This window comes from Cololabis saira, chromosome 21 (genome assembly GCF_033807715.1).
Source record: "Cololabis saira isolate AMF1-May2022 chromosome 21, fColSai1.1, whole genome shotgun sequence".
In the NCBI taxonomy this organism is placed as follows: Eukaryota; Metazoa; Chordata; class Actinopteri; order Beloniformes; family Belonidae; genus Cololabis; species Cololabis saira.
The window spans coordinates 28,351,948-28,374,379 of record NC_084607.1 but is presented as its reverse complement, the minus strand read 5'-3'; the positions used below and the strand labels follow the sequence as shown (position 1 = coordinate 28,374,379).

Sequence of the window (22,432 nt, the reverse complement as noted above, 5' to 3'; positions counted from 1 at the left end):
AAACATCAAGAAATTCACCTTTTTCAATAATGAAGTGATAAAAAAAAATCACAGTTGTTTGCTTATTAAATACAATCTATGCTGAAGTGTTTTTAACAGCACAGACCACAAATATCTGGATAATAACAGTTTTATTTTTCATTCTAGGATGAATTTAACATTTTCTCCTCAGCTTTTCTTTTTATTCACAACTTTAGTGAATTTCCAGAATCCACTAAAAAAAGATACCTTGTGATCCCTAAAAATATAACTCTAAACATACAGTTAAATGATCGAAACCTTAAATGTAGAAAATATCTGAAAATGAATAATAAAAAAAAATGCATGATGTAAAATTTGCTACAAGTAAATCTGAAATGACATGTACTGTCCTTATATGGCTCAAATAAGTTTATTCTTATGCTCATTTAACTCTTCTCCCATTGTAGCATGATACATTTGTATAACAAAAAGAATAATAAAATTCACATTTGCATGCATGCATATAAATCCGCCCCTCCATACACTCTGCAGAGATTCTGCTGCGGTTTGGTAGATGTTGGCAGCTCCAAAGATATGTTTGTGTTTATGAATAAATCGTTACCGTGCCTCTCTTCTACTGCAGCCTATCAAGTTCAACCCAGACCACCGCCCTCTGCTGGCTGTGGATGGTATTACTTATGGCTTCCACCAGCTCCTCAGTGCAGCTCCAGGCGTTGGGCTCCACAGTGTCGTAAAGCAGAGGAAGCGTCTCAAGCTGCAGCTCCTCCGCCTTGCACATCTCCTCCATTACAGTGTCCTCCCCACATCGTGTAAAAAATTTCCTGTTTCAAGTGTTAAATTATAAACACATGGAATAGAAACAATATTATAATAAGGGAAAGCATACCTGCTGCATATGCTCTATAAAGTGAATGCCGGATAAGACTGAATACAGAACAGTCAAGTTACATTAGCGGTGATCTAGCCTCAGATGCAAAGCAAATTAATATGTTCCTACCTCAGCTTCTTGTGCTTTTTGTTTTTAGGGCGAATGTAGACGATGATAGGGTAAATTCCCTGTCTCAGTAAGCCCTCAACAGAGTTCAGGCCCAGCTCTAGTAAACAATGCCTGTCCTGAGAAAAAAATAAGGATAAAGTGCAACAAGGTACATTCAGCAATGGGGACAAATGCCTATGTTTATGTTGCTGAGAAAAACAAGAGCACAGTGGTTATTTTTACCTGGCTCATGACATCCTGTATCGACTGCAGTTGTATGCCCAGAGTTTGATCCGTGGTGTTGGAATCCAAAAAGAAGATTTTTTTGTCTTGTCTCTCTGATGCTTGAATGGGTTCTTACAACAGGAAACAGGAATGAAAATGCATCATGTTAGGAATCACCCGCATTTGTTGACTGATTCTTTTTTTTAAATTTTTTTTAGGGGGGTTATTTAGTATTGTGTCTGGTTCTGCATCAATGTTGAACTCACCTGGTGGACAGGTGTTGAACTTCAAACCAGACTCAGCTGGCTGCAGCAGCCTCTCTATCAGACCACGAGAGAGAAGAGATGGGGAGAAGATAACGGGCCGCTTGGTCGGGACCTTCACTGGGTGCACCAGACTGTACGGTATTAGATGTTCCTCGTTACCTGAGAGGGGAATGGCATGCATAAAAAGTGCATGTATACAAATAATACACTATTAAAAATTTGCTGTTTCAGCCTGCTAACATAAGGAGGAACTTACGTTTGCCGAGTGTGTAAAGGACCTGCTGAGTGGATCCGACACCACGGCAACCAGGATCCACCGCCTTAACCAAGCGCACGCGGTCAGATGTTTTCTTTAAAAACTACATGTTTAAAAAAAAAGCGTTAAGGGGTTTTTGTGATAGTTCAAATATGCTGTTTATGTCATCTCATAATAAGCAGAGTTAACACCTTCTTCCTGAAGTCTTTTTGGTCCAGAGCCATCTTTTGTAACCTTACAAGTAATAGCTGTTGTGCCCTGAGAAAGAAAATTGGGAAATCTTGATTATTTACATTCAAATATGATGCCTCTTTAGCTTTACTCTTAACACAAACTTACAGTAAAATCAGTTAAAGTTGGAACATTGAACATGTTAAAATTACATAAAAAATATGAAAACAAATTCTTCATTTATTTTCACTTTTATTTTCTATGCAAAAGGCACGTACCCAAGATATAGTTTCATTTGTTTAAATAAATAAAAAAATTTTGTTTGAGGTCTGCAAAATACACCAGAAAAAAAGTTGGTCTAGGTGAAAATTTTCTGTAAAAGACTAAGTAAAAGAAAAAAAGAGTGCTGTTCTTTCAAAAAGGTGATGTCATCAAGTGACTATAAAAGTTATTTGTTACATAAGCAGCAGTAATGAAAGACAGAGGTTTTGAGGAGCACAGATGGGCAGGGGAGAGGCCTTTTCTCAAGACATTTGTGAGAAAATCCCTGACAAGTTTAAAAAGAAATATTGGAAGGTATTTGCATACTTCTACTTGTGCAATGCAGGATATCATTAAATAATAAGTAATCTGGGGCAATTTCAGTGGGGTAGGGCAAGGGTGCGACTCTGAATCAGATATCCATAAACTCCAATCTTTTAGACACCGCTGCAACTATAGTTAATGTAAACATATGGTCAAGGGGGACCTTTGTCATTTTCTGCAATACAGAGTTACATTCCCAAACAGCACCTAAGAAACCATGTAAGACAGTAAGACCATCATGTCAAAGTCTAAATGACTCACCTGTTGTAGTTGGGCATGGTTCCTTCCTGCAGAGGTTTGGCTGTGCTCCCGTCTACAAGACAGCATCGCCACTGGTATTTTCCATTGAGTCTTGTGTCTGTGACATGCACGATATCATCACAGGAAACGGGCAGCGAGGGCGGATCACCGTGGGACTCCATGTTGAGATTGACCCTCACGTAGAAGGAGTCGGCTCCCATGAAAGTAGAGGACGAGAGTGCAGAACAAAGCTTTGAATAACCTTAATGTGGGAGACAGAAAAAGGGGCAGCTTGGTTTCAGTCTTCTTAAACAAGGATGATCATTGAAAACCATTTTGTGTCTTTGCAGTGGGGAGAATTTGGCCCTTTGATATTTTCCAACCTGCAGACTCACCGTCTGTGTTGCTCCGATGTTTGAGTGCCGAAGGCTCGGTCCACCACTGCAGAGAAAAGTGGGCCACCTCAGCGGTGCACTGACTCAGCAGCACACTCCCGCCCCCGAACAGAACCCGCTCCAGCTAAACAGAATCAAGACAAACGTGTTATTTTACAGCCTCGTCTCTTCCTCAAGGGCTCGATTTGGGAAAAGTCAGATCAAATCGAAATCATAGAGAAAGCCCAGAATGTTTGTATATGCAATTTGGGATTTATTCGCCATACAGTCACACACCTCCAACAGCTCACTGCCCTCCTTTAGCCCACATTGTTCAGCTGGAGAGCCAGCTCTCACATCGCTGACGAAGATCCCTGTCTGATTTCCTCCCACTAGTGTAATATCGTTAGCCAGACTGGCTCTCCCGGATTTCGGTGAGGTGGGTGGACTTGAAGAGGGAGAGCAGTGGGAGGGTGGGCTCCTGAGAGACAGCAAGGATGGACAGCAATAAATAAGGATGTTAACAGTACAAGGTAAACAAACAGAAAAGGGTTTTCATCAAAAATGTAATTGCTTTGACTATGTTCTGAGTTCACATCATGTTACATCCGATCAGTTGCACTCCAAATACTCAAAACGTTCAAAACAGCCATTTAACGACATGCAGGAAATTGTATCTGCTGGCAATAAATGCACAAAGAAATGAAGTCTTATCAGGAGAGTGATGATCTACAGAATAGTCTTTAAAGCATAGGTTTACAAAAGAAATACCTTAACATGCTTAAAAAAAAAACACAAACCAATACAAAAAGCTTAAAAACTGCAAGGTGGTACCTGGAAACACCGGGCCTGGGCTGGTGGGAAGAAACCGTGGCCAAGTTCACCAGGTCAGGAGGGAAGAGATGAGAATGTAAAGAGGTCCAGGAATCACACAAAGAAGGTTCATTCTGCTCAACTGAAAACACCAGAGAGCTGTTTTTAGGGTGTGAACCTACTACGTGCTCCAAGAAAATAAAATTGGTGTACATCTGTGCCAAATGAGCCAGCCAACCCCCCCCCGCCAAAAAACAACAACAAAAAAACCCAGCAACTAAATATCACAAACAACTAAGAACACTAGACCAAATATACCTGTAATGTTGTCATCGCTGCCCCAGGAGTCCAAGTCAAACCTTTGCACCGGACAACACGGACAAGGATGTTAAATATATGACATAAAAAAGAAACGTAAGCAGGAATGTACTGAAGATGTTTCGTGCAGTTGATACACTCACTCTGTGTTAAACCGTCGGTGGATGGAGTTCATACAAGGAGGAAAAGGGAAGGTGGAGAGGCGATTTATTTCCTTCTCATCATCTTTTGTCTGAGGGGTACAGATATGCATATCATTAATGGACTGATTCTGATCTCCAGCTCATTTGTGAGTAATCAGAATCATCATAATGAGGAGCTTTGATACTCACTGACGACAGGAGATTCTCCTCTGAGGTGGAACATGAACCTGTGAATCAGCAGAAAGGATATCTAGACTTAGAAACCCTTATTCCCCGACCCAGTTATCACTTACTACATGTAAACTATATGTAAATTTGACTTTTCATTAAAGGAGCTTGAGGCAAGAATAAGAAATGAGACTCATTAGCGCCACGGCGACCGTCGGGGTTACTGCAGCAAACAGCGAAGCCGGCACGGGAGAACGGGGAGAACGCGCATGCAGCGTCATGTGACGTCCCATCCGCAGGACAGCGCGGGAAATTCAGGCCCGGAATTGCAGCGCATTTTGCAGCACACAGCACATGTGTGTGTGTGTGTGTGTGTGTATATATTCAAGTAGCCATTTGGTCGGGAGTTGCTATGCAGTCCCGCGGCCCCCGCGGCCCACACGTACAAAACTGAATTTTTTTTGGCGGCCCACTAGATGGCGCTCGCGGCCCAGGTGTGGGCCGCGGCCCTATGGTTAAGAATCACTGCGCTAGAGGGCTCATTCTTTTTGGTTTGGAACGCTTCATCTAACATTATTACTAGAAAACTTAAAACGTATATGCATTTTTTTCATAAATCCTGCCTCAAGCTCCTTTAAATTAAACAATCATTCTCAGTCTAATAGTGCAGACAACGTACCCTCTAAGTTTTCATTGGCTTGGCTTCTAGAGGTTGTCTGTGATAAAAAAAAAAGACAGAAAAAAAGAAGAGCAGAGTTACCAGCGCGACCTCACAGAGAGTAAGAAATACTAGGCAGGTACAAACACTCTGAGTCACCATGAATGTGCGGCTCTGAACAACAGTTTGAATGTTGGTGTAGCTGAAGAAATGTGCAGTTCAGAGGTTTCATGCTTTACATAACACCATCACTGCACGAATTGTGTTTTTGGAGAACATAATAGTTGGGATTTGTAGAAATAATATATACTGCATAAACATGAGCTATTAGGCCTAAAAAAAGGTTTATTATTCAACAGCATAATTAACAAAAGCATCAAATCCCATCCCATGTATAAGAATCAGTGGCAGTCATTTTTAGTGTTGTTTAGATTATTCACATGGAATTGTGATGACAACTATGAAGCCTGCGCTGACCTTTCTGAGCATTGGGTGGGTGCTGTGGGGCTGGGGGCTCAGGTCCAGGTCCTCCGAGCAGCAAGGACCAAAGCACTGGTCCTCACAGCACAGTGATAGGTGGGACTGGGGAGCAGACACAATGAAAATCAGATGTGCAAAATGCTCTAAGGTGGCTGTAAGATGACAGAAACAGTGGTTAACTCACACAGTTCAGACAGGCGCTCTGCTGCAGTTGCTCCCGGCACCTCTCCTGCTCTCGTTCCAGCTCCCTCTGCTGTTGCTCCAGGTTGGCCTCCAGCTCTGCAATGCGTTTACGGAGACGGTTCTTATCCAGCAGACAGTCGGTGTACTCCAACTGCAGGCTGTCTCGGCTACGCAAAGCCTGGAGAAAAGAGGTGAAACAGACAGGAAGCTACATTTGTACCATCGGGATTTGTTTCAATTACAACAAATGCTTGCCCTGAGAAACTCTGTTTTTGTGCAACAAAGTATTGAACCTCACTAGTGTCTGTTTCTATGTCAGTGCATTACAAATTACAATTTGAGTGGACATGCAAGTATTTTTATTTATTTTATTGCCATGGACCTGTATGAAAAATATTTAAACCCACGAAAAAAACGAAAAAAAAAAAAAAAAGCTCCAGTCTTCAACTATAGGCCCAAGAATACTACAGGACTGTCTCAGAAAATTAGAATATTGTGATAAAGTTCTTTAGTTTATGTAATGCAATTAAAAAAACAAAAATGTCATACATTCTGGATTCATTACAAATCAACTGAAATATTGCAAGCCTTTTATTATTTTAATATTGATGATTATGATTTACAGTTTAAGATTCCCAGAATATTCTACTTTTTTGAGATAGGATATTTGAGTTTTCTTAAGCTGTAAGCCATGATCAGCAATATCAAAATAATAAAAGGCTAGCAATATTACAGTTAATTTGTAATGAATCCAGAATGCATGACATTTTTGGTTTTTTAATTGCATTACAGAAAATCACAATATTCTAATTTTCTGAGACAGTCCTGTATGCTCTGTGTTTGTTGTTCGTAGGACTACAGGTTTCTATACGGAGAGATCTTGGATGTTGCGCTCGGGCTCTGTTGAAACCACCACAGTGCTCCAACTACCACTGCTATCCCTGTGGCCTTCACTTTACAAATCTTTTCTATTTTCTAATTTAACCCCAAGTATTTCTCCAGCTTCCGTATTCCGTCTTGATGTTGCTGACACTCAGGATTTCTACATCACTCATCCCAGCTCTCTTCTGGAGTTTGTCAGCCACCACAATGTCTGGTTGGTAAGCCATTTGGAAGTGCTGCAGGATCTTTGATTGTTTTTGTCTCCACTACTATTGGAGGTATTGGTCTTGTTCTCGGAGCAAAAGAGGTCAGGTCTTTTGCCATTGTGATGAATACCTCACCACTGTCCTTCAAGCCAGACATTCCTATCTACTGGTAGGACCCCTCAATGTCAGCTACTTCTTCAGTCTGTCGGCGACACAGGCCATAGATCCATCTACCCATCCATCCATCTTCTGGAAGTATTTTGAGATCTTTGGTTTTTTATCCTGGATCCTTCATCAGCAGCTACTTCATTTATGTTGCTCTGCACTCATGAACTGCAGTTAGAGCTAGGTGTTAAAAGTTTATTCAGCTCTTCACACTGGAGACCATTCCTTGTATGTCTGCAGTTGTGAAGGTAACTGGTTCTTGTTTTAAAAGACTGGGAGATTTTGAAGGGTCTGATAGCTATGGGGCATTGGTGTAATGTGTTACCTCTTTCTCTCATATATTCTCACACTTCTGTTGTGTGCCTCCTCAGTCAGGTATTCAAAGCTGCATGTTTTTTTTTGCGCTTAAGGTTCTGAAAGTTTGAGGCATTTCTCAGCCATCATTGCACCTGCCAGCTAATGCGACATCTGGGATGCCGCTCTCTCCATGCAGCCTTGATCTTAGTTTCAATCCATATCTGCTGTGGAAAAGTCTTTTTACTTCTGTTACTAATCTAGCAGCCAAGCAACTCTAGGATAACTGCTGCTGCACATCGTCTGGCAGACTTTCAGAAGGTACTTTATCTCTTAGCCTTGGTCAGAGATCATATACAGTAGGTATTCAAAGTATCCAAAGGTCCCACATCATCTGCATAAAACTGATGGGATGGTAGACAATTCTTATTAATTAATTTTCGACTAAAATTTGCTCTCACAATAACCTTAAACGTATACTTAAAGCCAATACTTGTTTGATTTTTGGGGAAATCCTTGTATGTCTTGGAATGGCCACGTCAAAACCTGAGACCTCCATCTAAATCTATGAATTCAAAAATCTCTGCATGTCAACGAAATCTACCCAGCTTGAAGGAGCTGCAGCAGTGACTAGATGTACCACATGCTGCATTGAACAACTGATACAAACTTCCACTTTAATTCAAGTTCGTGAGAAAACAATAGAAAAAAAAAGCTATGTGTGAACCATGAAGCAAGGCGGAACTAAGACCCTCTGTTCACACTGACCTGATCTCTCTCCTTTTCTAGTTCCATGACTTGGTTGAAATAAGACACGCTCCTCTTCTGCTCTGTCTCCCAGTCCAGCTGGAGAGTCCTCACTTTCAGCTGGAGCTGCTCACACTGAGACTCCAACTGCAAACACATTTCACCATCAGAGGCTCAACAGCCACATTTACAATGGAGCAACAACAGTAACCACGATGAGTGACTAATGGGGCAGCAATCACACATTTCTACTTCACTGGTTACACTGATAAGCTGCAGCTTTTCACCTTGTCCCTGTGCTCTTCTGCACTCTGCAGCTCCCTCTGTAGTTTGGTGATGATATTGCAGAGCTCTTGTCTCTGCTCTGCCGCCTCTATTCTGTCCTGCTGCAGGATATCCATCAGAGCCTGAGATGAGCAGAAACATTGTTTATAAAGCAGATATACACACCTGAAAAGCAATTATAGTGTTTGACTCCATTAGTAGGAACTGAGTTCTTTACCGAGGTTCCTGTACTCTCATCTTTCTGAACGTCCGTGTACTGCAGCGGCTTTTCTGGTAGAGGAGGCGGACAGCCATTTATGCCACTGCAGAGAACATTTCTTTTCTTGGTAATCTCAGGAGTGTCAGTTGTTTGCCTCTCTGTCACGGTCAGCCTGGACCTAAGCTCCTCTACCTGTAAAATGAAAAGACACAGAAACAGTGAAAGGCCATTATGTACAATCAAATCTCAAAGTATTTAGACAATTAAAAGTTTTTTATGATGTTATCTTTATGCACCACCACAATGGATTGGATAAAAGGAAAATAAAAGGTAATTTCAGTGTTAAATTTCAGCTTTATTTTATTGGACTCAAAAATATGGCATTTGTCTGTTAGGAATTATAGCAATTTTAAGCAACATATGTGAGGTTTCTGGAGGTCAAAAGTATTTGGACAAAAAGTGGATTAAAGGTCTGAAGTTGATTATGAAGTTATTATGTTGACATTTGGTAGCTGTTCAACTGGAGCTCTACCAATATGAAGTCCTAGGAGATCTCAATGCAATTGATGGAGAAAAAATAACAACAACATATAAAACTATAAGACAGATGGCAAAAAAATTAGATGTGGCAAAAATCAAGGGTTTGGTACTTTCGTAAAAAAAACAAACAAAGCTCATCAACATCAAAAGGCCTGGATGATAACCGCCGACGGGTAAAGTGGAGCATCACCGGACACCAGACATTTTCTTGGTGAAGAAAAATCGCTTCACACCATCAACACATGTCAATAATACTCTGGAGAAAGTAAGCGCATAATTGCCAAAATCTAGAATCAGAAGACGCCTTTATGAAAGCAAATACAGAGTATTTACTACAAGAAGCAAAACATTTATGATCTGGAAAGACAGATTAAACTTTTCTAGATAAAAAAAAAAGAAAGCACCCCATGTTCTGTAATCAGATTCTTTAGAATCAGATTCTTTAGAACTGAACTTGAAAAGAAACTCTCATCCATCTATCTGATACGACCTTATCAGTATCTGATCAATTTAAATGCGTGGAGGGAGCGTCGTGGTATGGGTATGTATGTATGGCTGGGAATGGCGGCGGGGATGAGAGTAGGGGACGAGGCGCCGACCTCAGGGGGAGCAGTGGAAGTATCTCAGTGTCTTGCTCACATGTGAGGGGAACTTGGATAAACAGAAGATGGATTGATGGAAGGATGACTGGCAATGGAGTGCCACTCAAAGACATGCAATATTCTTTAATGGCCAAGTTATTCACCTGATCTCAACCAGGGAGAGCAGCTTTTCAACCACTGAAGATAAAACTAAAGGCACGAAGGCCCATAAACTAACAGAAACTAAAGGTGGCTGCAGTGAAGGCCAGACAAAGCCTCTCCAGGGAGGAAACTCAGAATTTTGTGATGTTCATGGTCTCCAGATTTCAGGCAGGCATTGTAATGTACTACAGTCTTAGTAATTGTGTAAGTATTCAAAAAAACATGGTTATATGTACAATAATGCTAGTTAAACAAAATACCTTTAAGCCACTGAAAATGGAGGTCTTTTGGATAAAGTGTAAATGGTTGAATTTTGTCTGATATGACGTCAAACTACAAACAGCACTGTTGGATACTGACATTGTTATAGCTATTGCCATGAAAAATGTTCCTTCTAATATTTCAATTCATTTACACCCGATTTTTTCATACCTCAGAGGTACGGTCAACATGCTGTGGACATCCATTAACTAAAAAGATGCTGATAACATCTGTACAGGTGCATTGAGCTGCTCTGTTCAGCTCTTTTGTTGCCTACTGGGGTTGTTTTGCTTGAATGTCGAGGGAGAGAATTTCCTTCCCTTTCATGCAATCCAACAATACGCTGGTGCAGATTCTCAGTCATCCAGGAAACATGGAAACTGGACTTCCTTTTCTTTTGTTCTTTAAATGGGCCTTTTTCAAGTCTACCAAGAAATCCAGGAAAAAAAGCCACGGCAATAAACAAAGGGGAAAAAAGGGGAACAAATATTGCTGTAGCATATAAAAGTAACACCACCCTCATGGCAAACACTGGTTCACCCAAAGGAGGAATACACCCAATCACAAACTGAGCAGTGTCTAGTGTCCAGTCTATGCAGTGCACTACAGTGAAGAGTGCACAGACAGACACACAAGGGGAGCAGCTCTTCAGGTCAACACTCAACGACCCGCAGAAGTGGGTCGTTGCGTTGGTGATTTGCACACGACTTCCACAGTTTACAAACTCAAAACTCCACACCAGTCTACACAAACTGACAATGTCTTCAGGGTAGAAGGTGAAATGTCTGTGAGAACAATAGAAAAAGAAAGTCCAGTTGTTTTATATCAAGACACTGATTGAGCTTTCCAAAGCCAAAGTGATGACCAGAGGAAGACTGTGACTCTGGCTGATGGAAGAAGAGACGTAGGGGATGTGGCGCAGGAGCAACACAGTGAGCAGGGAAGTTTGAACCACTTTGATTATCATGGAAAAAGAGACCTCACTTGTAAACAAAATAGACGAGCTTGAAGCACTCATGAGGGTAAATCAGTTATACTGGGAATACATTATGGGCCCGATTTACTAAGATCCTAAATAAAGAGTACTAAATTGCGTGTGCACTGAAAAAGTTTGCGCGTGCTGTTTGCGTGTGGTTTGCGGGTGATCAACTAAGATTGCGTGCGCAATTGATAACAGGCGCAAACAGCAGTATTTAAATGAGGTGTTGCGTGTTAAGGTTTGCGAGCGCAGATCTGCGCCATGGAGAGTCTGGATGGAAAGCACAGTCACAAGTCACAAGCGCAAAATGAAATTTGACGAGTTGGAGTTAGAGATATTAGTGGAAGAGGCAAATAAACACATTCATGAACTACAGCAAAGAAATGTAAACATTACCAAAAGAAACGCAATATCGGAGAAAACCTGCGATAGAATAAATGCAGTTGGTAAGACAAAAAACGGAAAAACATCTGGTTTTTCATATTTCAATTTTAGGCACAGATCAAAAATACAAAATAGAAAAACGGGCCACAGGACCGAATTTGATTTTAATATTGAATTGGTCGGGTTTGCGTGACCCGGCGGTGCTCGGCATGATCTGAGGAGAAAAAGACATCAGACACAGAGCTGGAGAGCGCTTTGATTCAATCTATTTATGAGTTAAGTTTTTATTCAGATGTCCACAGTATATTGCAAATATTATATATTATATAGCAAACACTGACAGTAAATGTGTGACAGACGGGACCATCATATGGCCGTCGATTTAACGCAGAACCATAATTCAGGCGAAGCTGCAGTCTCTGCGCTGATCCTGACACAGCGGGTCGGAGCGGATTTGGTCATGATGTTTAACCTGTGTTTTGTGATTAATAAGCACGGGTTTTAATTAAATGTAATTTACGAAGGATGATTTCACGTTCAATAAGATAGATAATCAATAAAATACAAAGTTTTGCAGAAAGGCTTGGCCTGCTTGTGGGCGAGTGGAGGGGGGCACAATAAGAGAAGGTGGCAAGATATAAGGCGGAGAACTAAAGAAAAAGTGGCCTTTAATAAAACTTGTGCAACCATTTTTAAAATAGCATGCAGCAGAATAAAGACTCTCTCTCTGCGTATTCTTTGATTTTGGATGTCGCCTCCTTGCCACAATAACGGCAGCAGCAGATTAGCACCTTCCTTTCAAACGTATTAAATACAGACGCAATCACAATGCGCGCAAAAACTTTCAGGCTTGGTAAATCTCATTGCGCGTGGTAAATGGACATATTTGCATCTTCCCCTCCCAGTATTTAGCGCTCTCTGGCGGTTACGCCCCATATTGATTATTCATCAGGGCAAAAGTACTAACTGAATTGCGTGTGCAATTTAGCGCATTTCAGAGACGCAATCCTCTTTGCACGCTGTTAGTAGATCAGCTGGCACTTTGGTTTGCGGGTGCTGTCAAGTTTGCACAGGTTTTAACACACGCAAACCTTTAGTAAATCGGGCCCTATGTGTTTAAAGGGGACCTATTATGAAATACACGTTTTCTCTTGCTTTAACATATATAAAGTGGTCTTCCCTCAGCCTGCCAACTCAGTGAAGGAGGAAAGCAACCAAATTCTGCAGTGTCTGTACAGCCGCCCGGATGATCCGTCCAGTGTGATGTGGATCTACGAGCCGTTCAGATTCTGCTTCTCCCGTCGTTATGTAATGACGGGAGCAATTTACATAGTTTGGCCTCCGATGCGTGAAACCACGCCCACAATTAACTCCGCCGGCCGGAGCTTCCGCCATTTTTTTTCGTAGCGGTGTATCGCGTCATTCAGGCAGCCAATCAGCACAGCCTCATTATCATAGCCTCCCCGCCCACTCAGAATCCCGCGGGGATGCTAAAGACATGGCTCAGAGGCTAAATTTCTAATTTATTTAGCAAAAAAATCAAAAGCTTGTTTTTAAGACATTCAAGGCCTGTTTAAAATAGGTATTAGATGCCATAATAGGTCCCCTTTAAGCAAAGACATGGTCGCAGGAGTGTGATGTAATCTGGAGTCCAGCATGGAAGACGCTCCAGACACATCACATCATAGTGGACTCAATTTATCCTATTTTTTTCAACTGTTGCAAACAAGGTGGGGTTTGAAATAACTAACACAACAATACCTGTCTCAGCAGCTCCCTTTCTCGGTTAGTGGCTTTGCCCTGGTCCTCCAGCGCTCTGGAGTACTTGACAGCCTGCTCAAGGTGTCTGTCCTTCAGCTTACCCAGCTCCCGACTGGCCGACTCCCAGTCCTGACGCAGCCTTCAGACACAAACCAACCAGGGTATACACTCTCAAAGCCTTTTTACACACAACAAATAGTGACAAAGACACTAGAAAGAAAGCAGGAATTAAGCGTAGCTCCTGTCGGAAATGTGCCAAGGTTTTTGTCTGGTTTTATGCATGGCTTTACTTGTATCCATTTGAAATGATTGGGAGAACAAGCTCAGGAACCTAGAAAAGGTCAGTCAAACCTTTCGAGCTGCAGCCTGCCGTGACGTAACTCTTGAGCTTTGCGTTCAGCCCTACCACGCTCCTCCTCCGCCATCCTGCAGCGCTGAGACAGGCGGCGCTCGCACACCCGGCTGTTTCGGAGCTGTTCCCTCAGATTACGCACCTCCAGCAACAGAAACTGCGTCAAACCCTCCGGGCCTTCTTCGTCTGCAAGGAATGACAGTTTCAAGTGATTGTTATCGGAGATGTTGTGCTAATTGCAAACTCGTTTTCAAGTCAGAGAAACTTGTTTCAGTGCCGGTAGTTATAGCACATAACTCGAATCTCCAGTTCAAAGAGTCTCCAGTTTGTTCTTTTCTTTTGAAATTTCAAATCCTTTAGCCTTAAAGCTTTCACCCCGTTTAGTATTGTGGTTGTGGGAGCTGGTCTCTGCTCAGCTGTAGAGGAAGATGTGGAGCAGTGGGACAGGGGACAGTGCCACGGGGAGACAGACGGTCACACCTGTTAAGCAGTGTGCCAGGACCGGAAGAGACCCAGTAGAAGCCAGAAAAAAAATACTGCAATTTCACCCTAAAGTAACCAACACGGGGAGGTTAGATGGAGTAGAAGGACGTGTGCGGAGAAGCTCCCCAGCGCAGTTTCAATAACTTTAAGGACTTGTTATTCTTGCAGAAAGTGAAAATCTAGATAGACATAAAAAAAAAAGCTGAACCAAAAAGAACCGACGGACAAAAGCCACAATGCCAAAAACTCAAGATAAAAACAGCTGTCACATTTCTTTGTCATGCCTCAAATTAGAAGCAAACTGACTGGATTGCAACAAAAATGTTGGAGACAATGTGGAAGCTATAATGCCAATTACAGTCATATTTTCTGGTCATGTGCCAAATTACAATCTTTCTGGGATGACAGTATTGGGCTTTTAGAGGTCATTTTAAATTATAAAGTTCCCAGGGACCCACGGGTTCTGTATCTGGGATTGATCCCAGATGGAGTTGTGATGAAAGAAGATAGGTACCTCTTCAAAATAATGAGAAGGCCATTACAAGAAACTGGTTGAAAAGTGACGCTCCACAAACAGGACATTGGATGGACATTATGGAGGAGATTTATGCCAGCTCCCAGACCCCTGAGGTTCATCTGGATCTGGTTTGTTGTGTGTCCCAAGAACCAGAACCAAGCAAGATGAGGCAGCGTTCAGTTATTCTGCTCCTCACCGGTGGAACAAACTTCCTGTAGACCTGAGGTCTGCTGCAACTGTCAGCTCCCTTAAATCAGGCCTAAGAACATTACTCTTTACTCAAGCGTACTCTTAAATTAAATACTTACCTGCTGTACTCTACTACCCTTAGTTTTAACAGCTTGTCCTATTTATTATTTTACTTCTTTTCTTATCATTTTATTTATTATTTTACCTCCTTTTCTCATAATTTTATTTACTGTACAATTATTTCTTGCTGCTTTTAATGTCGATGTAAAGCACCTCTAATCACCTTGTGTTGAACTGTGCTATACAAATAAACTTGCCTTGCCTTGCAATGGAAAAATGACCAAAGCAGGTGACTTTACACAAAACTGGAGAAAATGTACATTATTTAAAGACAAAGACAAACCTCACTCAAAATAATGAAAATTTGTATGCCCCCTCTTGTACTATTTTACGTTATGTACTGTTACATGTATACATATACAAAAATAACTAAATAAAGAGTTTTTTTTTAAAAAGTAACCAACAAGCAAAGCAAAATTACTGTTTTTATTTTATTGACTTTATATTAATTGGACTAATTTAGGTTGAATTGAACTATCTTGTGGAAGAACCTCATGATGACATTTGTTATGAATTGGTTTGTATTGTGGCAATATAAATAACTGTATTGAACAATATTGAGATGTTGGCATATAAGCTCTGTGTGTGGGTGTGTGTGTGTGTGTGTGTGTGTGTGTTTTGAATCATGAGTAGCAGAAGTTCACCACAAACTTACAACCAAGTTAGTAAACATCAGTAAGTAGTGCGTCATACAATCCTCCTTGCTGATGCTATGCAGAGTCAAGTGGGAGAAGCTATTTATTCTAATTCAAACATTGGTTATTTAAGATGTCACATTATGCTTTTTGTCTTTTCAGTTTTCTTCATTATCTTATGTATAAGATAAATAGAAGAGTCTGCAGACTCAAAGTTTACACTAAGAGGAAGTTATCCACTTCTGCAAAAGAAACTCGTGCTGAACTGCAACTTCTTGCTTTTCTTCCAGAAAGAAACACATTTGCACAATTTGTTTGGCACACCTGAAACAACACTTCATCACCTTGATCAGCTGAACAACCAGTCCTGACTGGGGTTTTTAGGTTAAAACAGTCAGTGTCCCAAGAGAAAAATATTGAACATTTCAATTGTTAGAATAAAAAAGAGATTCGGAGGATGCAAATGAGTACATAGAGGCATATTATCATGACGTGCAAATGTTTTTTTTCTGTACTTCTGACTAAGCCTGAAGTCGACCCAATATCCTGCATCAAATCTTTGATTCTATGCAGATATAAAGATAATTTTGCTTGCCCAGTATGAGGGAGCATCGCTGCGTGGGCTGTTCCCCGGTCAGCTGCGTGTACTGTTGTGGATGGTAAAACTCCAGTGATTCCATGAAGGCTTGAAGACCTCGCTGGCCTTGACCGCGGAGAATGTCCAGCAGACGACCTGTCCAACAAAGTAGGAGAAACGTTTTTAGGTACAACATTAAACAGTTACACATCTACTTTCACGTCAGCACTGCTTTTTGACATGAGCCAACTCCTTTGCAATGAAAAAGAAAAAGTGCAAGCTCAATTCAGGACAACAATCTTGTCATTTATTTACTTTTCTCTTTTTAGTTTTAAATTGTAAGAAACACATTTTTAAAAGGCATTAGAAGGCATGTTTGCGTGGGTTCCCTCTGGGTACTCTGGCTTCCTCCCACAGTCCAAAAACATGCATGTTAGGTTGACGGCGACTCTGAACTGCTCGTAGATGTGAATGGTTGTTTGCCCAGTTATGGGCCCCTGCCATAGACTGGTGACCCGTTCAGGGTGTACCACCGCTTTCTGCCTCTAATGAGCTGTGATGGGCTCCAGCAAAACCCCTGTGACCCAGTAAAGGAGTTTAGAAATTTGCTGGGTTTAAAATTTCTAAATTTACCCTTAATTTCCCTTTTTGCCCACTAATTATTCTGCCTTCCTCTTTCACTTTAGCTGTCAAAATCTGCTATCTGACTCCGCTAGTTCCTGTTGCTTCATCTCACCGCAGACTTTTTATTTCCTCAAGTTCCACAGTCATGCACACTAACTGCGTCTTTAAGAGTTTTACCATAGAGTTGTAGATCATTTAACTTTTATTAGATCATGCAAGACTACATGACGATGATGATGCATGTAACCCTCCGACTTCTCATTTTAAATTTAAATATCTGAAGCAAACGTAGAAATTCCAAAGCAAAGGTCCTTCTAAGATTTAAGAGTTAGTTCATAGATAATTTGTTGTGCCTTTCTTAATTTAACAACCTGTATATGTTGCGTGCATATGTTCATTCTTAAACTATAACTCAGACTCATCTTATTGCTTTAATTGTGGTCATTAGATTGATGAACACGTCCACTCAACAAGCCAAATGACCCTATTTTTAGCGGTGCCTTCTGTGTTTTACTTCCTTACAAGTGATTATTAGTAATGGCCTCATAATTGTACCGCAGTTTTGACACAGTCTGAAAAAGCACGTATTTGTTAATGATGCTCAGTTCCAGGATCACTTTTGTGATGTTGAAATTAATTCAATATGATGGTTGTACTTTGACAGACTGGTGCTGGTTACTGATCTGACAAACAAATCCTTCCTCCTCTCACCGGCCTTGCTAATGCGTAGCGGGTACTGCGTGGAGTTGAGCACTTCATCTTCATCCTGCTCATCGATGACCTTGCACTGGCGCAGGTACGGCGTGAGTTTGGCCGGGTTGAGGATGCGGGTGAGCTTGTGTCGCACTCCCTCCACGCGATCCCACAACTCGTCGCAGCGCTCCTCCGACCACGGGGAAGAAGATCGGATCTCCTCACGAGGTATGTCAGCCTCCACCCACACTGTGACACCTGCATGAGATTAACAATGTTACTCTTTGAAAAATGAGTAGAAAAGGATGACTTAAAAAACACTACAGACTGAAGGACATGAGAAGTAAAGGTGTACTTTTTCTTGAGGCAGAATACTGTTAATTAGGGCTGGGGATCGATTCAAATGTCAAGAATCGATTCGATTCTGATTCTTAAGATTCAGAATCGATTATCAAGATTTGTTTAGATCCCATTCGATTCCGATATTGATTTGGGTTAGTGTTATTAAAACTGTTTTTTGAGCTGTTGCATGAATTATATGACTGTCTAGTTATGCAACATATTAATACTAGTATTATAATGAGATTCAACAGCAAGTATTGGCAGCTAATGATGCTGTAAGGACCAATCACCTCCCAGAATGCTGATAGAACTGCTTTCAGAAACATCGTGTGGGGCAAAATTACCAAACAGATCCAAGGCAGCAAACAGAGACGGATGAAATTGGTTTTATTTTTTCCCGCGTTCTGTTTTAATATTTTCCATTTTCGGTCTATTTCGGTTTTTAATTTTTGAGAATTTGGTTTTTAGCATTTTATGCAAATGTAACCCCAAGACAGTATATAAAGTAATGAAATATAGACAATTTATGCAATTTTAACTGAAAACTTAAATGTTTTCATACCTTTAATCATATTTAAAGGCAAAAACATGGCACCAGTTATTCTCGTGTCCAACAAAACATCATTTTTTGGGCATAAACAAAAAAAATACCAAAAGTTGTAATGTAATGATGAAAAAAAATTTTTTTTTAAATCGATCTTTAGACATACGAATCGATTTTTAGGATTACTATGAGAATTGATTTAGAATCGGAAAATAGATTTTTTCAACACAGGCCTACTGTTAATGAACAAAAGTTTTCTTTCTACTTGCAACTTTGGTATGCTCATTGGTGTCTTTTTAAACCTGTGTTGCAACATTTGGCAACAGTGTGCATTCTTTCATGTAACCTTAAGTACAAATTTGCTACAAATGATTGTAAAGGGTTATTGGATTTGCTGCATAGTGACGTAATGAGATGGAGCTCCTTACTGGAAATCTCCCAAGGAATGCTGCGGGAGTTTTACCCTCGACAAAATGTCAGACTGGCTTTAATCTGAAATCTATTTCCCTAGACATGTTTTCAGAGCTCCTGACAGGTGGAACGTAACATCTTTATATGACTTTACATCATATCTTGATGGGATGAAGACATGGATATTTGTGCAAATGAACAGGTGATGTGGGCTGAAAGTAAATAAAACTCTAAAATTGTTTTAGCCAGAGCAAACTGTCTGGTGATGTGTGGGTCCTGAAGCGGTGGGGGGAACTCTTTGTGTCTCAGGCCAGAGGAATGAAGACACTGACGTGACTCATATCGCTGTAACCCTAAAAACACACCATGAGATTACAGATAAAAGCGCGCTGGGGCACCGAGAGAAAGTGAGCACAACATCCACTGTAATCCCTATTATATTAGTTTATTTTTTTTAATTTTAAACATGTTATAGATGTTTATAATTCTTTCAATAGTGCAACGCAGGGAAAGCTTATACAAACTTTCCCAATCCTGAGAGAAACTGCTGAACCAGACATACTTTAACAACACAAGCCCCCCGCCCCGTGTTGATCTGCAGGCAGAATCACGTCTCTCATTTTTGCTGGCATAGAAATGTAGAAATTGCTTCTATATTTCAGTAATAAAGCCTAGAGGCAAATCAGTTATGAAAATTAAAACGTATCTATCCACTCTCTGTTGTGACCAACTGATTTATTGCTAATGTGAGAGAGTGGTGGCAGCTGCTTGCTACGGCTCACCTGAGCAAACAGGCAGGTACAGGCGTGTTCGGATGCCCTGGAATCTGTGTCATTACCGTAAAACCTTAGTCAAGACCTTGTCCTCCTGTTATCACTACAACTCCATTCAGTGCAATAAAAACAGTACAGAAACTAGAATAGTTTCCCTGATTTACAGTCATCTGCACTGCAAAATGTTGAAGTTAGAATACATAATATGTAAACTAATACACAATAATAATAATACACAATATGTAAACTACACAATCAAACAATAATATAAATTCAAAACGCAAAATAAAACCTTTTCATGTGGCTGTTTTGAAACTTTCTTAATGTGCTATTTTATTGTCTCTTTTTTATTAGAATGAGCTATGTAAAGTGAAGACAGGTGATATTTATTTTTGTCACATAGGCTTGAAAACTGAAATAAAAAATGTCTTGTGATGAAACGTCACTGAATATGTGCTTTCAAGTTTGATAGATCTCCTGGTTTAGATGACTTTGTTGTGAGAAAGGAGTCTTTTTTTTTTTAAATGTCACAAACTTTCCGAGAAGCTCATTTTCAGACGTGTGGTGATTATAAGAGACAAAATACGGTACAAATAACGACTTTTGAATGGTCTTGAATTGTAGACACACTGGAATTCAGTCAAGAGTTGAGAAGCTTATCAGTGTCCATACATAACATTTAAAGTCCAATCCTGCTGCCTCATAACAGGCAACTCTGTCGCTACTGATTTATCAAAAAGTTAGTTTCTTGTAAACACCTTAAACAAACGCCATGTGAAGACAGACAAGGACACAGTGAAAAGTTAAGGCTGATTTATGGTTCCGCGTTACACCAACGCAGAGCCTACGCCGTAAGGTGCGCGTCGCCGCGTACCCTACGGCGTACCCTACGGCGTAGGCTCTGCGTCGATTTAACGCGGACCATAAATCAGGCTTTAAACGTTGACTCACCGCTCATATCTTCCTCCTGTGGAGATAAACGGCGGACTGCGTCCCAGGCAGGACTGGTCGAGGATGGGACTGGTGCTGGGACTGGTCGCGGGTGGGACTGGTGCTGGGAGGTGGGACCAGCCTGGTACCTGGCTGGTCCCACCTCCGAGCCAGCATTCCGCCCAGCTGTTACCTCCTCCGTCGGCGGCCGCCAGGGGGCGCTTTAAACTCATTATTATGCTGCGTTCCATTTACCTCGGAAGTCGGAACTGGGAACTGGGAATGACGTCACAGCCGAGTTATCAGCGTTCCAGTTACAAAGTAGGTAAACAAGTTTGTAGTTCGCATATACCACATGAAAAATGTAAATTACACTATAGCAGCATATATATGCCGAACAATACTTGTATACGACTGATTTGGTGTGACCAAAACTAGAATGAAGTGCTACGAATTTTTACAGAGCTCTCTTTTACTGTTTACAACCGGGGCAGCCATCTTGGAATGTGAACTCGGGGGTGGTGAAGACTCTCCCACTTTCCCAGTGGGAAATCCCACTTCGAGGGGCGTTCCAGTTGAAAAATCCGACTGGGAACTGGGAAATCCCCACTTCCGAGGACAAATGGAACGCGGCATTACCCCCTGATAGAAGTCCTGTACCAGAAACTCCACCTTAACGTGTAAATAAATGTGTGACGCGAGGGTTTCAATAGGTGGTAATCAGACACTCTTCATGAGAGAAAACAGCAGACGTGAGAGAGTTAGTTTTCCAGCAGAACTTTTACTGAAGGCATCAGAAATCACCATGACAACCAACAACTTCCTTCTTTCTGACCCCATGTGACTAAACCAACCAATCAGGAGCCAGGAATGACCTAGACCGAGGAAACGTACTGTAAGAAGGTAAAACCAAATAAACACATTCAAAAGAGTGTTTTAAGTGTTGTGCTGGTATAAACATCTGAATCTGTAAACATGTGAATAATAAAGCACAAATGAATAACTAATTACATACTACATAAACATTGTAAATATATTTTCTGGCTAAATTAACTTCATCTTTAAATCTTACAAATGTAAAGCTCTCCCTGAGCGTGAACCCTTATTATGCGGCCATAATAAGATATTCAGAGCTGTTTATGAAACCAATTTGTTATGGAAACGTCCGGAGGGTAGTGTGACTCATTGGGGTTGTGAGTCACTCTCTAGGTGCCTCTCCTGAAAAGAGCTGGAGAAAGAGTTGTGACTTTTACCCTTTCATCCTGGAGAACACCAACTGCAATCAGCTTCTGGGGAAACCCAGTCTGAGCTTCTACATCACAACTCACTGACACAGAGTTTCATCCTCGAAGACTTTAAAATGCCAATATGGTTAGATTGTCTCTCTGAATGTACAACAGTGACAGAAAAGTGGGACAGCTGACTCATGCACCCAGGAAGTGACACAGAGGAGCCCACACCCAGACAGAAATCATACAAATAGATCTGATGTGTATTGATCATACTGAAACAAGAACACACCAGGTAAGTTCATGGCCACAGTTCAGGCAATCTACATTTCAGAGGTGTACTACTCTGACTGTTACATTGAATCATTTTGAGAAAACAAAACAAGAGGAAAGATAAATCATTTGAGGGAGCAGCACAGCGTTGAGTGTGTGATGGGACAGAAGGGTTAAAAGGTGCAAGATGACATGTTATCCAGTTAGAATAAGGTACGGTCTTCTTTAGCTTGAAGACAAGAAATGTCGGGCTGTCATCTGTTAGTGGTTTTCCCGTCAATAAAACTGGCTTCTGTGTGCGGTCTCTGTGACGTGGTTGTGAAACAGTGTGGCTTAAAGGATGTAAAGAAGATGGTTTGATAAACTCACACAGGAAGTATGACCAGAGGTGCTAAACATGAGTGGCTGGCTGGTATGGTGAGCTAAAAAGCACAAAAATAATGTTTGTGACATCTT

General features: G+C 41.1%; 1 protein-coding gene across 1 annotated transcript; it reads right to left on the bottom strand.

Moving 5' to 3' along the window:
• Positions 1-2: 2 nt before the first annotated feature.
• Positions 3-20,579, bottom strand: zmp:0000000896 (caspase recruitment domain-containing protein 11). Its single transcript, XM_061710958.1, has 24 exons — positions 20,496-20,579; positions 17,493-17,732; positions 16,176-16,313; positions 13,636-13,822; positions 13,285-13,423; positions 8,635-8,808; positions 8,420-8,539; positions 8,154-8,279; positions 5,840-6,016; positions 5,653-5,757; positions 5,197-5,233; positions 4,539-4,576; positions 4,350-4,438; positions 4,207-4,247; positions 3,910-4,030; positions 3,373-3,556; positions 3,097-3,220; positions 2,723-2,963; positions 1,897-1,963; positions 1,706-1,808; positions 1,450-1,608; positions 1,202-1,314; positions 980-1,095; positions 3-803 (listed from the first exon to the last, which is right to left on the bottom strand). Exons 1-24 carry the CDS (start codon positions 20,500-20,502, stop codon positions 596-598), a joined length of 3,054 nt encoding a protein of 1,017 aa, XP_061566942.1. The 5' UTR covers positions 20,503-20,579; the 3' UTR covers positions 3-595.
• Positions 20,580-22,432: the final 1,853 nt, after the last annotated feature.